General features: G+C 41.6%; 1 protein-coding gene across 1 annotated transcript in view; it reads left to right on the forward strand.

Moving 5' to 3' along the window:
• Positions 1-511: 511 nt before the first annotated feature.
• Positions 512-20131, forward strand: part of MASP1 (MBL associated serine protease 1) — a gene marked incomplete at both ends in the record, with an annotated part of 64741 nt that continues 45121 nt past the window's right edge. Inside the window, 3 exons of the mRNA XM_080696553.1 lie at positions 512-619; positions 1061-1116; positions 1241-1472. Coding sequence (XP_080552679.1) covers positions 512-619; positions 1061-1116; positions 1241-1472 — 396 coding nt within the window. The remainder of the gene's footprint in view (positions 620-1060; positions 1117-1240; positions 1473-20131) is intronic.

Consider the following 20131-nt stretch of genomic DNA (forward strand, 5'->3'; position numbering starts at 1 on the left):
GATAGGAGGCTGGACAGAAAAATCAACACTGGTTCTAAAAGGGCTTCATCAGCCATGCCAGAAGCAGAAGTTTTACGCTTGGAGCACAGTGCAAAAACATGGCCACTTCTACGTTTTAGAAAATCAATTTTGGCAAGATTACCGAATGGAATCAGGGGCAAGAGTGGGAAAGGTCAGTTAGGACATTGTAGAAATAGTCCAGATAAGAAGATTTAAATTAAGTAATTGACTGGAGAGGAGAGCTGGATCTTTAAAACATAGACTGCAGAACCCACAAGACTTGGTGACTATTGCATGTGGTATGAAAGGAAAGCTGACTGGCAAACTTTCAGGTACTCAAGGATCTAGTAGATGGGAATGCCATTAAAGGAAATCAGAAATGGGGGGAAAAAAGGAGAGGAGAGACAGACAGAGACAGAGAGATAAAAGAAATTAGAAATGAGAACAGAACCCTGTTAGGAGAGACGTTGAGCCACATTTGGGATGTTTGAGTTCAAAGTCCCTGGGCTACATGGGGCGCGATGATCAGTGGGTAGACGCTGGTGTGCTGCACGCTGGTGCCTGGTGCTCTGACAGCTTGGGAAATTCTGACTCCCTCATTGCATCATCCAAACTTGGTGTAGGCTTTATGGAGGTTTTGTGGCCCCCCCCTCCTCATGACTCTTTTAACAGTTATTTATCTCTGATCTCTGAAGAAATTAATTATAAGCTTTTAACCCTTGTTCTAGAAACTTAATAAGAGAAAAAAGATCAATTTTGCTCACTCTCTCTTTATATGAGATTTTGCACACCTTGACTGATTTTTGTGGTGAGATACTTCTTTTGACACACTGAATTTGTTTCAGGTTTTCACATTCCCTTACTGAGTAATATGTCTCAGCCCAACATTACCATGCCATGCCTGCTCATTCTTTAGAAAATGATCAAGCATTCACAATTCTGAAATGAAGTGGAACTGAAGAAATGATACCAACTTTTACCTAAGTATGAAACATTTCAATAGTAAAAATAACATGGTCCTTTGTGGAAAAGTTTAATATTCTCATCATATTTTTGAAAGAGCAAAACTGGAAGAAGCCTTAGAAATCATCTAGTTTTTACCATAGTACAGACCAGGTGAGCAGAGTGCAGAGGAAATGATTGCAGCAAGGACATGTTGAAAACCTGGCTTCCTGGCTGAAGATTCAGCTTGGTACTCCTGTGTCTGTGAGTTTAAGTAGAACCCATTGGTGTCTTTCAGGTGGCTCCTTCTCTACCATTCTCTGTACTTCTCCCTGTTGAAGGCTTCAGCCCACACCGTGGAGCTGAATGACATGTTTGGCCAGATCCAGTCCCCTGGCTATCCAGACTCCTATCCCAGTGACTCGGAGGTGACTTGGAATATCACCGTCCCAGAGGGGTTTCGGATCAAGCTCTACTTCATGCATTTCAACTTGGAATCATCTTACCTTTGTGAATATGACTACGTGAAGGTGAGAATTTCCAGTGTTCCCTACCTGGGCCAGGCTCTCTTCTAGGAGTTAAGAAATCTAGACGGATTCGACACTGATCTTACCCTTACAGAGTTTCACGAATAAGAGACACAAATGGGGCCACTATGTCATGAATGAAGGCCAGGGGTGACATGCTGACTTCTAGCTGAATAGGTGGAAATAGGAAAGCCCATAAAGAAAATAGAGGTTGGTGCCTTTTTATTCTTTTTGCTCTCAGGGTTGGGAGTATAGTTTAGTGGTAGAGCACTTACTTAGCACATCTGACGCCCTGCATTTGTTCCCCAGCACCAAACATACACATGAGAATTTCTTCTATTCTCAAAGCCTATAATGTTTCCATCGGCCTCTGCTCCAAGGTCCCAAGCAAAACAGGGCAGAGACCCCAGAGTAAGTGGTAATAAGACAGAAATGGAGCCATAATTATGGCCACAGCTGAGGTATTAGAAAGTACTGCCCATTTTCTCAAATAATGATCAATATTTGGGGAAGTGTGTGGTATGCAGTAGCTTACCATAGAAGGCATGTTTGGGAGGGTTAGGGTACAATTCTGAAAAGTCTTGACCATCATGCTAAGGAGTTTGCATCTTATCAGCAAAGGGCATGAGCAAAGAGGGGGACTCACTAGAAGAGGGTATGTAAAATATCTGGACGGAGAGCAAGAGAGGACTACAATATGCTATTACTGTTTGCTAGAACTATTACTATTTTCCTAGAAAATGCCATGAGTGAGAAACTGCTCTTATAAGTGGGATTGAGAAGTATCCAAACATTCTGAGAAATCAAGTTTATTAAGGTTGTACCTACTTTAACAAGTTGGGGAACCTAGGAACCTACTTTCTTAGCTCTTTCTAGCTCCCCAGAGAGGTTCTCATCAAATAACTCTGAATAATTTGATGGCCATGTATGTTTTTAGTAGGATTGTAGTCTTATTTTCCCACAGGCAGCTAATCACTTTATAAGTGCTTTTACACTTATAATCTCACTCAAACCTCATAACGATCCAATGATAACAGTAATTGCTATTCCATTTCACAGAAAAGAAACAAACTCTAGAAGATTAAGTAACAACCAAAGTTACACAGCTGGTTTGTGGCATACTGAGGTCCCAAGCCATGTTTGTGGCTTTGAATCGCCTGTTCTCTTGGCTACACTAAACAGCTCACAGGTGATGTTTCACTTAGTCCCGAGACATGGCAGTGTTTACAAGAGACTGCTAAGAGAGGTTGTGGCTTCTTCTCCTGCTCAACTCACTTTATATGTAGAGTGTTGCCAATAAATATATTGGGTCCATGTGAAATTGCCCTTGATACTCCATGTCAGGGTTTCTCAGTCTCAGCACTATTGACACTTGAGCCAGATAATTCTTTGCTGAAGAAAGCAATCTAGAGCCTTGTAGGATTCTTAGCAGCATCCCTAGTTTCAACTTGTTTGGTGCCAGTGGCAGCTCCCCTAGAGTTGTGACAACCAAAAATGTATCCAGACTTTGTTAATGTCTTAGAGCACTGCTGTATGGGATTGCTGCCTTTCTTTGAATGTCCTGTGCTAGAGTTTATAGCAATATTAAGATGCAAAAGTTCTGGTACTTTATTTATGTATTTATTGGTGATACTGGGGTTCCTGGGAACCCTTCTACCTCTGGGCTACACTCCCAGACCTATATTTTATACTTTTTTTAAAATTTGGAAACAGGGTCATCTAAGCCAGCAAGGCTGGCTTCGAACCTGCGCAATCCTCCTGTCTCCACCTCCCAAGAGTGGTGATTACAAGCATGCACCACCATGCCCAGCATCTGGTACTTTATAAGAGAGATTTGTCTAAAAATTTTGGTATTGCAAAGAAGAAGTCTACTTAAGGCAGCTCACGGGCTGGGCTGCCTACCTGAAGTGCCCTACTGAAGTTTTTGTATTGCTGAATCAGACACATTTTTCTGATTCCTTTGGAAAAGGGGATTAATATGGGGGAGAGTGCTTGCATAGCTGACTCTCCTCTGGAATGCCGTCTGGCAGCCATGGGGTGCACAGGCCTCCCTTTGCAGGATGCTGCATGCTCATCAGTTGACAACTGGTGTTCACATGGAGACCAGACCTGGAATCCTTGTCCACATGTGCCTGACAGAGTTTCCTTCTAAGAACACAGAACTCACAGAATGTCAGGCTGGGGTATCCTCTGAGACTCATCTAGTCCCAGGTTGTTGTTGATATTATTAAAATATTTTCTCCCTAGTGAACCTGTTCTTCTTACAGCCCTTCAATTAGGCCTGGGATAGAAGCGGAGCCCCTGGGGCTGAAGATGACCTTGAGGTTCACTCTGCTTGCTCATTCTCCATGGTCACCGCTCTGCAGCACCTGCAGGCTCTATGGCTTGAATTTTGCCACTCTGGTCAGGTTCCCACTGAATAAGAGAGGAGACTAAAGATCAGAGTTCAAGGACTGTACCTCTGAACTCTCAAATCCAGAAGTTTTATATAGTTAAAATCTGTTCTTGTTTTTTAATCGCCTTTCCAGCACCAGCCCCCCAAATATGTCTTTTCTGACTTTAAGTGAGAGAAAACTCTTATATTTCTATCTGAATAAAAGCACCAGCAAAGCCAGGCATGTTGGCACATGTCTGTTATCTTAGTACTTGGGAGACTGAGTGAGGAGGATTGTAGGTTTGAGGCCAGCCTCAGCAATTTATCAAGACTTCTAGCAGCTTAGCAACACCCTGTTTCAAAAATAAAAACTGAAATAAGATTGAGGGTATATTTCAGAGGTAGAATGCTCCTGGGTTCAATCCCTAGTTAAAAAAAAAAAATGAAAGCCATGCAACTGTAAGATAAGTTAACAATACTCTCCAAAATTCTGTTCCATCCATTCATTGAGAAAGTGGGATGAGATAGTGAGATAGTCACATGATCCCTAAATCACCTTAAATTCCAGAATTCTAATTCCAGTCTCCCTCTCAGATTTTTTTGGATCCCACCAAACCATTATTATCCTAGTTAGTATAACCCAGAAAATGGTAACAATATGTTTAGCTATAATAATATGTTAACTGCCAATCCTCAAAGTTCCATGGCTGCTAGCACTCCAATTAAAGTTTACAGTTTTCTGGGGATGTTTTGGTGGTACGTTATTTAAGTAGAATGTGTAAACATACCGTACCACCACTGTCTTTTGCCAAGGAATTTGGAATGTCACTGATTTCCCTTTGGCAGGATAACATTCCCTGTTTTGCTCTCTCTCTCTCTCTCTCTCTCTCTCTCTCTGGTGGTAGGGAATTGAATCCAGGGTAATTCTAATTCTACCTCTGACCTACACCCCCAGCCCTATTTTTCATTCTTTATTTTGAAATAGGATAAATTGCAAAGGGCCTCACTAAGTAATTGTGAGGTTGGCCTCATAGCTGAGGCTAGCCATGAACCTGCGATCTTCCTGACCTCCCAAGTACTTGGATTATAAGCCTGTGCCACCAGGCCTGGCTACCCCCAGCCCTTCCTATTTTATTTTTTTGTTGTTGTTGGTTTATTTGTTTGGTGGTACTGGGGATGGAACCCTTCTACCTCCGGGCTACACTCCCAGGCCTATTTTATATATTTTTTTTTATTTGGAAACAGGGCCTCTTAAGCCAGAGAGGGGCTTCGAACCTGCATGATCCTCCTGTCTCTGCCTCCCAAGCGTGGAGATTGCAAGCATGTGCCACCATGCTCAGCTATTTTTTGTTTTGAAACAGCATCTCAATAGGTTGTTGAAAGTCTTGTTAAGTTATTGAGGCTGGTCTTGAACCTGTGATCCTCCTGTCTCTGCACCACCGTTCTTAGCTCTAATCCTGTTTTAGGCTTTTTTACTTGATTGAATTCCCCTGGTAGCTAAGGGATATATGTTTAAAGGATCTTCAGGCTTAAAGAACCCTTTTGAGCCTAACTCAAGGTCACAAAGTATCCTTCCTACCCTGGCCCGTTAGGGAGACGATGACGATGATGGAACTGCTGACACGCACATCAGTAGCTTGAAGAAGAGCAGGACCCCCAAGGCTGTAGACCGGATGCTCACATTTGTAAAAATTCCTCTCCCGCCTGATTTCCCACAGTCTTTGGTCTTCAAGGCACGTGCACATCTGCACAGCAGCATCTGCTTCCTTGGAATGTGGCTGCAATTGTGGATTTCTGCAGTGCCAAGATGAGATGTCTGGGTGATGTTACTGGGCACAGCACAATAGCTGGTCTGGGAGTTGGGAGACCTAGCTTCCAGGTGTTCAATACTAACTCTCCTAAGGCAAGTGTCTACTTCTCCAAGGGACTTTTTCCTCCTCTGAAAAATATAAGAGTTGAACCAGATAATGTCTAAGATCCTCCTAACCCTGCTATCTGTGCATCTGAGACCTTAGAAACCAAGGTGTAATCTCATCATCTCTTATTCAAAGACTAAGGAAGGAAAATTCACTGGCCAGACTTGAACCAAAATTTAAATCTTAAGACCTTCATTCCATTCCCCTTTTAAATAAATTAAACTATAGTAGAGTTACATCTTTTGAATGTTGAAGTTTTTAAGTTATTAATGTAAGGCAAATACTGCCCATAGTCAAATCTACTCTTACAAATCTCTTTAATATAGTAGTTTACTTTCTTTTAGAATGTTCAGAAGAGACACTATTTTTCCAGAAATGCAGCAAATTACAGTTCTTTTGGTTGAACGCTAGATGAAATGGTTGACGTTGAAAACAGCCATGGGGCAACAGTTACAGAAAGAGGTATAATTACTTAGAAACCAGAACCCCCAAGAGAACAGCAAATTCACACATCCCGTTTTCAAGTCCATTTAATGGCATCTGTTCATTGAAAAGGGAGGAATGAATTACCTACATTCTGTTTTTATTCTTTTTTCTTTCTTTCATTGTGTGTATAAGCTCAGTTGGCATCTGTTAAATGTTCATATGATGCAATGTCACTGTTCTGTTAATCCTGTATCCTTGAAGTAGCCAGCATTTCTCCTGTCCTGTCCATTGTTAACCCCTTAGTTCAAATTCTTTTCATTTCATCTTGTCTGTTGCAATAGCCTCCTAAACACCTACCACATATCAATCACCCCCCAGTAGTTCAACCTCCACAAACAACCAAAGGGACCTTCTTACGCCCTTGCTTCATTTGTGCTACTCTCAAAATCTTTCCATGGCTGCTCATTCTCCATTGAACAAATTCTAAGAATTTGATTGAAAACCTATTATAAACTGAATATCATACTAAAACTGAGTCCAAAAAGATGAAGAAAGACAGCTCTGTCCTCCAGGAATTCAGTTTCATTGTATATAATGAGACAGTTGCATAATAAATCAAAGCCAAGCAAAGTAATATAAAGGAAATAAGGGAACATGTGTATTTGAGAGTGGCCGTTTCTGCATGGTCAGAAAAAGCTTCAGAAATAGTTAATGTCTGAGGTAAGTCTTGAAGGATAAATAGGAATTCAATAGTGGAGCTCCTTCAATTGGATGTTTTAGCAGAGCTACCACGGTATGGAGGTTGAAAAGGATGAAATAATGCAGACAGAATAGTCAGGTTTGGCGTGTTTTGAAAGAAAAGCCTGTAATATCATCTGGAGAGAGACGAAAAATGTTTGGTAAATTTGAGTTTAAGCATGTGCACCCGAAGTCACAAACAAGTGGCCAACAGGTTGAATTAATTCTGCAGATGTAAGCTGTTGGCCAGCCTAGAACTGGCTCACTCTATGTTTGGAAAAAACAATAGCAACAAAACACAAAAATTAATTAACATCAAGATAAAATTTCTGATCTCACACACATAAAACCCACATCTCAAAATTCTACTAGGAAATCTGGCAACTCTGGTAGCATGCTGTATACTAACAACTCACTTGTACGAGGTAGAGGCAGCCCTGTAGATATGGTCCTCTCATTGCCTACCACGCTAAAGCTTTCCCACATCTCACTTGCACCATTGCAAAGTGAGACTTTTCCCCCCAGTGTCTCTATGAAAAGCAGGAAATATGAAAGCATCGGAGAAGCCCACATATTTCACAGACAGTCAATGAAAAACACTATTTGTGAAGGGAAGATCACTCTGTTTAATGCACAAAGTGAGTCTCTTTCTAAAGAATACAATTGGTTTCAGCCATTTATGATTTATGCCTGGCATCTCTTGGCATTTCAGTCTAGGACCTCCAGTTAGAAGCTATGTGATGTTTGGGAGCAGGGGACAGACTATGGGGAGGTGACAGTCAGGGGTATGTTTAAGCAAGTTTGATCCAGACCTATGTGTACGAAGAGGTAAGGTCAGTTAAGCCAAAAGACACTGTAGTCATTGAATAGCTTGAATAAGGCTCCATTAAACATAAGATGTGTTTCGAAGAAGGCCTCTCAGAGATGTATGGAAGCTCAAGTAGAGATCCCTGCAGGTAAATACCACAGGGATTGGCTGAACACAGAAGAGGAAAAGGAGTTTCAAACCCAGGTTAAGACAGCAGAGTGGCTACTTCCCCAGAAATGCAGACCAGGAATGTGAGAAAGACAAGTAGATGGAGAAAGATATAGAATGTTCCCAAGTACACTGAGTTTTTCATCCAGTTAGAAATGCTAGTCCAGATTTTGAGATAGGGCTTGAAGACCCATAAGGGCCAAATCCTGCCTCTGTCATCATGGAGTGAGACGCCTCTGGCCATGTTCTCCATCTCCGTGAGCAATGGTTTTGTTATTAGTAGAAAAATAGTTCACAATGGATGTCTTCCTAGACGACTATGGGAGGACCTAAATAAAAGGCTGTCTGGGAGTGGGATCCATACTGCAAAGGCAGTGGGGCTCAGTGGTTCAGGCCCAAGATTTAGAGATAGTCAAACCTAGGTACAGGTCCTTCCTCCACCTCTCACTGGAGCAGATGCTTCATCTTGCTCTGGATCCATTTCCCCTTCTGTAAGATGGAGATGATCATAATTCTTTTCTCATGGGTTTATTGTGAGTGCCAGATGAAGTAAAAGCTTGAATGACACGTGTCCCGCACATTCCTAATTAGCTCAGTAAATGCTATTGTCATGGTGATGAGGGGGATTGTTGAGCAGTAAAGTGCAAGCCTGGCACCATCAGGTGCTCAGTGAATTTCAGATTCTTCTTCCCTTGACTCTCATTAGCTACCAAGCTCTTGTCACTCACTGTTGTCAATCAATTTGTGGCAAAGTCCTTTAAAAGGCTTTTTTCAGCCCAGGAGGCTGCTTATTCTCCTGCCCATTTACTTTGTAGTATCACAAATTTTACGACAGTTTCTTATCTGTTATCTCATTTGATTCTTATGAAACAGGAAGACAGGGATTACTACACTTAACTGACAGAAAACAAAACTGAGGGACAAATGGATTTGCCCAAGTTTCTACAGAAAAGCCAGGTCTCAGTCCCTGGTTTTGTTAGTCCCAAGTCATGATTCTACTTCACAGTGGGCTCCTTCTCAGCCAGGTTCTAGTCTGGAATGAATCTTGTTGTTCTTTGGGTACACTTTACTTGTCATAGTAATTTAGTGAAAATTTTAAAAGAAGCTTGAGGGCTCTGAAGGATCCCTGTTATCTAGATTTTGTGAAAGAACTTTCTAATTTTATCCTGACATTGAGAGGGAAACATTATATAAAAATAACAAGAAATGGAGTCTGGAATACAAAGAACCAAAAAGTAATCTGGTATAATGGTATAAGCTTGTAATTTCAGTACTTGAGAGGATGAAACAAGAGGGTCACAGGTTCAAGGCCAGCTTCAGCAGCATCTCAGCAAGCCCCTTGGAAACTGAGACCCTGTTTCCAAAAAAAAAAAAAAAGGCATAGAAAGTTTAGAAATAGAATGCTTCATGAATTCAATTCCCAGTACAAAAAAAAAAAAAAAGTAAAGCACTTGATTTGATTTATTTGTTTTGGTACACAAGTTCTAAAGATGAGCTCAGGGTCACTCCACTAGACTGTCAGCCCCATGAGATCAAAGCCCATGTCTACATTTTGTCCAGTAGCATGCACAGTCCTGGGGCAGAAGGGCACACTACTCCCAGCAATATGTGTAAAAGAAAGAACTCTGGCCTAGAAACCAGTCATTAGTTTCTACTGAGAACTTAGGCGAGTCACCAGTCTACTCTTGGCCTCAGCTTCCCCAGTGAAGGAATTAGACTAATAAATGATCTCACCAAGCTTTTCCAGTTCTGATGGGTCCCTGATCCCCAGTTCACTGCTCCCTTCCCTAGACCACATGGGTCAGTCTGCATCCGTCTGTGTAATTGAGAGATAAATCCTCTGACCCAGAGCCTAATTTTGTGCAGTACTCTGTTTACTCAGAACATGCCCTTGACTGTCAGTTTGTGCTGACCCCAGCTACTGCAGCAGCTCTGTTAATTCTGTGGGAGTGGACAGGAGGCCTTGGCCCCAGAAGGAAATGAGAAATAAATTCAAAGTTTCTCATGAATTTCAGTTGTTAGCCCAAGCAGTATCCTCCCCTCCAAAGACACTAGGGCTCCAACCAGTTCAGAAGAATCAAGAAGTGAAAATGAATTTCAGATAAGTGTGACAAAAGCTCATTTTATGCAGGAAGTACAAAAAAGTGCAAAAAGCACAAGCTCTGGGGTGATGAAAACAGAGGGAAGCACACAATGCTGAGGTGAGAGTGCAAGGAGTGAAGATGGGTGTGAGACTGGAGTGCCCTGGGTGGGGCATACAAGAGCACACCTGGGTACACACAGGCCACCCTCAGAAACGTCTTGGCAAAAGCAGAGCTTAAATTTACTTTCCCTACAAAGGGAAAAAGTGAAAAAGGAGAGGTACTCGTTTACTCAACAAACATTTTGTTGTTGTTGTTGTTTTGGTGGTACTGGAGTTCCTATAAACCCTTCTGCCTCCAGGCTACACTCCCAGACCTATTTTTATACTTTTTTATTTAGAAACAGGGTCTCTTAAGCCAGTGCCACTGGCTTCTGGCTGTGATCCTCCTGTCTCTGCCTCCCAAGTGCCAGGATTACAAGCGTGCGCTACGATCCCCGGCTTCAACAAACATTTTTTGAGTACCTACAATTTACTAGAGCTTAGAGTGCAGCAGTAAAGAAGACAGAAATTCCCGCCAGCGTGATGCAATGAGGCAAACACACAGTAAATACTAAACATAATCCTTAAGTAAATTACGTAGAGTGCTAAGTCAATATAGGCAAAGAAATGAAATGGAGCAGGTAAAGGGAGTTTGCAATAGCAAAGGTGGGCGCTGTGATTTGAACATGATGGTCACAGTAGGCCTCATCGAGGGGGTGCTTTTGAGCAAAGGCTTGAAAAAAGAAGAGGATGTTAGCCATATGCTTTCTGGGGGAAAAGCATTCCAATCAGAGGGGACAGGCCATGCAAAGCCCCTCAAGTGAAAAATGGCTGGCAGTATTTGAAGAATGTGAGGGTGGTGTTACAGTTTGGACTGTGACTGTTACTGTCTGGGGGAACTGTCCCCAGGGACCTTTGTTAGACCCCTGGGAATAATTTCCAAAAAAACACAAAAACTGTGGGTTCTTCTCCTGAGCTAAGGATAAATATGCAATAGCCCTGGACTCTTGCTGAAAAATTAAAGAAGTTTATTAAAAAGATAGATATACAGAAGATAGTTACAACCACATGCCACTCAGGAGTGGCATGGTGGGGTGGTTCGAATAAATTCACCACCAAAGATTCCTGAACCCACTGGAATCTCTCTTTATATTGCCCCAACCAGATCTGTGGCAGGTCTTTTGATATGTAAATATTTTGCCCTGTCTGCAGCCAGATCACCCCCTCTAGGGCGGGGGAGGGGGACAGTTCTGTCTCCACAGACCCTCACACCTTTTCTTACACTCCCAAAATGTGTTAAGTTGCTTATCCAGAATCTGGGATTTCCTCACATCCTTGAGGAAGTTTGCCTCTCTTTAGAAATGTAAAAAGGCCCTTTCTCCTAAAGCTCCTGGCTTTCCTTACTACCAAAGATATATATTTAAAATTAGAAATCTTTCCCAATACTGGTACATTAATACATTTTGAAACCTCTCCAAATACTGGTACAGGTGGCAGCGAGGGTGGCAGTGTGGCTGGAGGAATAGGATGAGAGATGAAGGCTGATAGTACTGGTGCTGAGCAAGGAGGGAGGCTGGGAAAGAGGGTTCCTGCAGAACATTATGCAAATGAAATTAGTCAGTCACAAAAAGTAAAAGGTTGAATGCTCTTCCTAATTGTAAAAGCTAGGGAGAAAAAGAGCCATAGGAGGAACTCTAGACAAAGAAGTAGAAACTATACATCAGCAAATAAGGTGACCTAACTGACAGAGATGAAAGGGGAGAAGAGGGAAATTCCATAATGTACATGATGTACATTCATAAACATATCAATCAGTAAGCCAAACATGAGAAGCAGGGAGGGGGGAGGGAATGGGATGGGAACTGGGAAGGGCTAAATGAGTGATGTGTGCACATATGCCTCTACCATCTTGTACTTCATTAAGATGTATGACTACAATGCACCAATAAAAAATAAAAAATAATGCTGCCAGATAATGGCTGACTACAGGAGCTCCTTCCATACCCATTGTCACCTTTGACCTCCTGATTCTTGGAGGATAGAATTAATGTTCAGAATTTTTGTTTTGTTTCACCTTTTTTTTTTTTTTTGGTACTGCAGATTCTACCCCTAAGCTATACCCCAACCCCTTTTGTTATTTTGAAACAAGACCTCACTAAATTGCTAAGGCTGACCTCTAACCTGTGATCTTCCTGTCTCAGCCTCACAAGTTAACAGGGATTACCAGCATGCACCATGCTCAGGGTCCAGTTTTTATGTTTGTGAAAGCTGAAGCCTGGAGACAGTGATCTGTGCACTTGCAAATGTTTAGCATCTAGGGGGAGGGGGGAGGAGAAACGTGGACCAGGTATGTGTCACACCATTCGCCCTTCAGGTGCAATACATGTGCATAAACTCAAGAAAGATACAAGAGCTTGCTAAAATAATTAGGAAGCAATGAGTTTTATATGATTTATGTTTCTAATACAACCTAATTGTAAGTTCGTGAAACTTAATCTTTAAGAATGGCGGTGTTTAACAAAGGGGTAGCAAATCCTCTCCCCAAATTCATAATTGGACAATTGGCTCCTGTAAGCTGGTAGGAACCACCAGCCCCAGAACATCACCTGAGGAGGTCAAAGTGACAAGAGTGACAGTCATGACCAGAACCTAGGGGCCTTTGGTCCCTATTCCAGTGCCCTTCAATGATTTCTGTACAAAGATTTAAGGATGTAAATTGGGGCTAGAGGGGGCAGAGGGGAAGGGTGGTGCTGGGCCCTGGCAGATGGTCACCCTAGCTCCCAGCTTTCTGGAAACTGCTGGAGGACTCTGCCCTGCCGCAGGTCCCTGCCGTGGCTCAGCACTGGCCTAATCCTTGCCTGTGACATACATACCTTGAGCCAGACAGCCTCTGCCACCAAAGGACACTGCAGCTCTTTGTTTTTGTCCTTCCTCAAGCTATTTTCCTGTGCTGAACAGTTTGGGGCCCAGGCTCCCAGTTGCCTAAGAGATTTGCATGTGAATGAACAGCTCAGAAGGAGGAGTCTGAGCCATTCACGGGCCAGAAAGAGTGTAAATGCTCAGTGGCCCTTCTTCCCAGCTACAATTCCCAGGCTCTTCCCGCCCTCCCCCACCCCACCCCTGCTCCCCCTGAGACGGTGGGCACTGCCCGTTTCCCACCTGCAGGATGCCCGCTTCCCAGGCATGGTGCAGGGTTCCTCCCTGCCAGCTCTTTCTTCTCTCTCTGCTCACTCTGCCCTTTTCTGTCCAGAGCCTCCTCAGCAGCAGTGCGATCCCTGACTCTCAAGACCTGCAAGCTCTTTCTCAGGCCCCCTCATTCTTTCTGGTGTCTCGCCTTTGCATGTATACAATGCCATCTTAGGGCCCCAGCTCTGTCAGGAGGCTTTTACTCCAATTAATAAGTAGCAAATAAGAATGCTGTCCTGGGAAGAGCAGCACAACTGAGCCCTGGTCTTAACTCTGCTGTTGACTGGTCATATGACTTTGAATGAGTTTCAGACTCTCCATCTAAGAAAGAAATGATATAGACTTGAAGGCCTTGAATGCCCTTTCCAGCTCTGACCTTCTTCAGGTCCAATCCAGAGCTGGAAGTCAGAGTATCTGTGTTCTGTCTCAGGTCTGCTGCTCCTGAGAATTACAATGTCTGCCTGCCTGGAGTATATTCATTACATGGTGAGTATGTTCCGTCAACTGAAAAGCGAAAGAGATTATTATTGTCATCAGTATTATTATTTTGTGGTCAAATGTCTTGGGCCAAGACTGTAGCATTAACCTCCAAAACCTCTTATCTAAGGTCAACTGAAGTCTTAGATATGTCATCTGTGATATTTTTATTTACATGGCTTTCAATAACTTCTGAAAAGTAGCACACACACACACACACACACACACACACACACACATATATATCAGGTGCCGTGTGTGTGTGTGTGTGTGTGTGTGTGTGTGTGTGTGTGTGTGTGTGTTGAACCTAGGGGCATTCTACCTCCAACCTATACCCTGCCCTACCCCCTTTCTTTCTTAAAACAGTCTCTCTAGGTTGCTGAGAGTCCTGCTACACTGCAGAGGTTGTCCTCAAACCTGTGGTCCTAACTGTCTCAGCCTCACAAGTACTGAAATTACAGGTGTGTGCCACCACACTTGGCTAATATTTTTTTTCTAGGCCCAGATTCGTGTCTGGTGCCTGAATTTGCCTGTACTCATGCTCTTTAAATAAAGTTTGAGACCACCTAGGAGAATAGCAATACTGGGTCATTAACCATTGGCTCAGTCTCCAGAGCCCCTGGATGGTTTGCATTGAAGGTGAGCCCAGGAGTACCAAATATACATGTGTAACCAGGAATCCCAGGCCAAGGGCTTCAACTGAATTCACAGTTAGAAAAATGTTTGGAAGCACGGGAAGTTAAGAGAGAGATTCCTAAACTTGGACCTATCCTTTGGTGGACTTTAAAGATCCCTTACATTATTTTGATCTCCTTTGATACATCAGTTTATTAACCTTTTCATATCACTCATACTCAGGATCCCTGGGAAGCTCTGCTGAGTCCAAAGAGCCATTTTGACCTAAAGAGCCACCTGTCAGATGGGGAGACCGGACTGAGCTTTTGATGGCTTCAGTTGAGAGTAAAATCTAAAAAATAAGAGTTTCCAGAAAGATTTTGAGTCTCTGAATGCTTCTTCAGACACATGAAGCTACTGTCCAGGACTGCCTTGCTAGGGGCATAGGATGGTATCCTCTCTATGGCTGTGTTGTAACAGTCCTGTTTTCCTCAATATGATATATTCTTAGTGTTTTACATATATTAACTCATGTCATATGCACAATAGTTCTGTGACATAAATTCCATTATTTTCATTATTTTACATAAGAGAAAACCTATGTACAGAGTATATTAGTTTCTTAAGGCTTCCATAACAACAACAATTCAAATGTCTTAAAACAAGAGGAATTTATTCTCATGCAGTTCTGGAGGATAGCGCTCTGAAATCAAAGGGTTGACAGGGCCATGGCTTTTCTGAAGGTGCTAGGGGAGAATCCTTTGTGTCTTCTGACTTCCTGCTGGTTGTAGGCAATCCTTGGTGCTCCTTGGCTCATAGCATCAAAGCTCCAATCTCTGCATCTGTCTCTGAAGAACTTTCATCCTTTCTGTGCATCTCTGTGTCCACATTTCTATCTTTTTATAACGACACCAGTCATTGGAATAGAGTCTACTCTAACTCAGCATATCATCATAGCTTGATGTTTGCAAAGGGCAATTTTATTTTGAGGTTACACTCAGAGATAGGGATTAAGACCTGCACATATATTTTGGGGGACATAATTATAACTCAGGGTGTTAAGTAATGTTTTCAGCCCATGGTCAATGAAGACCATGAGCAACCCTTGTTAAAATGAGGTTCTATATAATTCAGTGTCAGTAGTGGGTTCCATCCTAAGAAACAGAAAACTTGAAAAATTGAAAGCAACTGACAATTTCACTCACTGTCTTGAGGAACAAAACAAAACAAAAAAAGGCAGAGGTGTACTTATTGCAAACTTTCTTAAATATCCCATATTTATCCTGTCCCCAATCCTACCTCTTTATTCTTCCAAAATTAGCATGACTTCCAGGACTCTTCTGTCTTCCAGACTCTTCTGTCTTTCCTAATTAGTAATGGTTTAGATATAAAGTGTCCTCCAAAGAGTCATGTGTTGAAGTGTAGTTCTCAATGCAGCAATGTCCAGAGATAGGTATTTGAGAAAGTGATTGAGTCATGAAGGCTCTGAGCTCATTACTGGACTTGTTGAAATATTCATATTTGATGACATGATTGGGAGGTGGTGGAAATTGTAGGCAGTGGACCTTGTTAGAAAGAAGCAGGTCACTGAGGGTGTGCCCTAGAGGGTTTATTTTCTCCTTGACACCTCTCTCTCTCTCTCTCTCTCTCTCTCTCTCTCTCTCCCTCTCCCTCTCCCTCTCCCTCTCCCTCTCCCTCTCCCTCTCCCTCTCCCTCTCCCCCCCCTCTCAGCTGCAATGAGAGGAGTAGCTTTTCTCTGCTTCTTCCTTCTACCATGATGTTTTGCCTTACCTCAGGCCCCAAGCAATGAAGTCATTTGACCATGAAATAAAACCATAAGCCAAAATCAACTTTCCTTCTTTGTTTTTCTCAGATATTTTGTCACAGAGACAAAAAGATAATGAATACATAATCCATCTACTTCTACCCATACATTCACTCTATCTTGAATTTCACAATCATAAAAACTGCCCCCTACCACGAGACCCTCCTGGCTCTGCACTGCCACATGTGAATTTTAGTTACTCTGAGTCTTATTTGACCAGAATCTTATGCTTATCTTATTACTTATAAAGCAAAGATTTTCACTTCTTTTTCAACTATGTTGAGACCAAAGTGCTAGAAAAATGAAAGGAAAGGAGATAGAGAGTGATGATTTCCCATGCCATGCCCTATGAGAAAAGGAAGCTCTAGTGGTGACAAGAGATGAGGGACCCTGAACCTCTAGGCTAGGTTATTTGCCTCTCCTATGTGTACCCTTGGTTTATTGACCAGAACTGACTGATTTTTTATCACCAAGTGAAATATAGAGGAAAGAATCTTCAGGCCTAAGTTTCTCTTCAAATATTGAAAACAAAGAAAAAATTAAATTATCTGTAGTTCCACAGTCCATTGATTGTTAACAGTTTGTATTAATTCCTTCCATTTTTATTTTAATGCATTATTTCATAAAATATAGGTATAATTATACCATATATACATTTTTTCTTGCTTTTTTACATACCAAGAATCATTCTCTATTTCCAGATTACTGTCAATTCTTCCTTAATGCCATAGTTAATGACTGCCTAATAAATGACTAAGTCCTTGCTAATATAACTATGCCTCTAGAATTAGATATTTATATTGTTTCTAGGTTTCTACTATTATTGTGATTGATTACTATAAATATCTTTGTTTATTAAAATATTTTCAATATTTGGAACATTTTCTCCTGGATTGCATTCCCAGGCATGAGACCAAGAGATAACTTTCTAAATCAAGTATAATCCAAAATGTCTTGTTCTATCTTGGAAGATAGTAATTTCTATTTTTGCAGCTGACAGTGAAAAGGTACGACATTTTTGTAAGCATGTAGTAAAAAGGTCTAAAGATTGGGTGACTTCATAGGTACCCATTAGATTTTCAAAAGCCCACTAGACTATGATATTGCATATTTCCACCCACAAATGTCAGTCTCACTCATTGTCCAAACCATTTCCTTACTCTCCTCCTATAAAAGTTATATATCACTGCATAATAAACCACTCCAATCCTTAGTAGCCAAAACGACATCCATTTCATATGCTCATAATTCTTTGGTCAGCAATTTGGCCCAGTTTCAGTGGGATGGTCCTTTTGCTGGATTTTCTGAGGATCATTTATATAGATACACCTGTTCTGAATTTGACTGAAGCTTGAAGGTTAAAGATGGACTCAGTCGCCCATCTGGTAGTTGGTGGTAAACGCCAGCTGGTTGGTCTAAGTTATCTCAATCAGACAGCTCATCTTTTCCCTTTGTGACCTTTGCTTCTTCAGTAGGCCTCCCTGGGCTTCACATGGTAGCTTTGCGGTAGTATCCCACATGTGAAAGAATGTTAAAGATTTCATGACTCTTGTGAAAGAATAGTGAGGCAAACTTTATTCAGGACTCCTGATAGAGGAACACAGCAGGGGAATTTTGCAGTGGGGAAGAGAGATTATACTCAGTTTTGAAAATAGTATGGTCAACTGGAATTTTATAGCCAAAAGTCAGGAAGGCAGTGCATAAAAAATTACTAAAAGGAAATATCAGAGTTAAGGAGAATATTTTTTCAGTACTAGGGATTAAACCCAGGGGAACTCTACCTCCAAGCTACACCTCCAGCCCTATTCTTTAGTTTTTTATTTTGAAACAGGGTCTCACTAAGTTGAGGAGGGCCCACTAAGTAGCTGAGGCTAGCCATGAACCTGCAGTCCTCCTGTCTCAGCCTCCCAAGTACTGGCATTACAATCATGCACCACCATGCCTGGCTTGAGTTAAGGAGGATTTTGAGTCAACTTGACCTAATAAGGTTCTCGCTGAAGACACAGGCCAAGGTGATCAGACATCAACTGGAGGATGGTGGAAAATGAGGAACCCAACTGGATATCTAGGGTGATATTATCAGGGTTAGGGATGGTTCTTGCTAAACTGATTTAGCAAGATTATTTGTTAATACTCAATTTTACAAGAAAGTACATGGATGAGACTAGGAGACAGTTCAGACACTTGACTAAAGTTTAGACAAACAAAGAATCTTTGTCAATAAGTACAAGGCTCCTTGAATCCTAAGTTTAAAAGTGACATACCACTTCAAACACATCATACACGGTTTGTCAAAGCAAGCTACCAGGTCAATCCATGAGCAGCAAAGTCACATTGTAAAAGTGTCACTGTATAGGAATGGAAGGTATTATTGTGGGTATTTTTGCTAACAGTGTACCATACCCTCTGGACAAAAAATTCCATGTCTCTAATATATGCCAAACATAATTTTTTCCCTCTCCCCTTAAAGTTTCATTGGATTGGCAGCTCAGGTTTGACCTCCAACAGCTCATGATCTAGATCAGGTTTGGTAGAAGAGAAGACACCAACAAGTGTACCTTCTTAAGTATAGCTCCTCTTGGTCCAAAGATTTCTGAACCCAAAAGGAAAGTTATTTGTCCTCCATATACCTAATATCTTCTTTTCTATGTTTTCAAGAATAACATAACTACAATAGAGCTCCCATTGAAAAATGGGAGAAATGCAAGTCATTTAACAATTACTGTTCCATAGCAATTCTAAATTCAGCCAGTTATAGGTTGTCTGCTCCAGAAACTAGAAATTATAACCCAGTTTTTCCCCTTGGGAGTAATTCCTCAGTCCATTGCTCTCTGTGGCTCCTGACTTTGGCCTTGGCTCTGCCTTTGGCTCTTAGCTTCATATTCTGAGACAATCTTCCCTTCTCATAAGAAATGGCTCATGTTTACAGCCAAGTGTGCCTTCTAGTCTACTTCCCATACATAGAAATATTAATCTCAGAGTTCTTTCTCCTCATTTTGAATTGTCTCAGTCATTTCTAATACAAGCTGGCATATCTCTCTTAGAATCTCTTTTGGGTTTCTTGTGTATAAGAATATAGTCCAGTCCTTTAGACAAAACAAACAAAAAACAACATACTCATACCCAGCATTCTATTCAAAGTAGCCTTCTCTACTTTTAAAGGCATGTATGTTATGGCTCTTAAGAATTTTGGATGCCTTTTGATTTGACTAGTTACTGCCATAAATCTTAGATCTGGTTGCTTACAGCTGCACCTTTAACACATTTATCCTGAATCTACTTTTGCTTTTTAAACTAGTTTTCTGGTGGAAAGACTACTTTATAACCCAGCCAGCCCTGGGTGTATCCCCTCAGTTCTGCTTGCACACTGAAGACCCGTTCACAACTATAATGCCGTCTACCAATCTAATCCTCCAGGGAATGTGCAGAGAAAGCAGCTCAATATATTCTTCTCATTTTAGAGATGAGGAAACTGAAGTGAAGATAATTTAAGTGAATAGAGCAAAGTGAGCAGGAATCCAGTGATTGATGAATGGTACAGTGGGGAATGGGTCTTAGGAATGCAGAATCCAGGTCCATAATGGCTACATCCTGGTTCCCTAGCCAGAACTACTTTAGATGCTCCCAATTCAGATGCTGCATGGCTTGGCTTGTACCTTAGAACCCTTCTGAATCTACTCTGGGGTCTTGAAGAACATTTCAGACTTAATTGAGACAGAAATTCAGATAGACTGCTGAATTGCTTTATTAACAATTTATTTTTTTATTTTTGTGGTACTGGGGATTGGACTCAGGTACATTCACTTACAAGCTACACCCCCAGACCTAGTTTTTTTTTTTTTTAATTTAGAAACAGGGTCTAGTTAGGTTGATGAGAACCTCACTACTTGCTGAGGCTGTCCTTGAATCTGTGATCTTCCCAAGTACTGGGATTACAGGCCTGTGCCACCAGTCCCAGCTTATTAACAATTTAATTAACATAGGAATTACATTCCTATAATCTCCTT

Source organism: Muscardinus avellanarius (genome assembly GCF_963383645.1).
Source record: "Muscardinus avellanarius genome assembly, chromosome: 5".
Lineage (NCBI taxonomy): Eukaryota > Metazoa > Chordata > Mammalia > Rodentia > Gliridae > Muscardinus > Muscardinus avellanarius.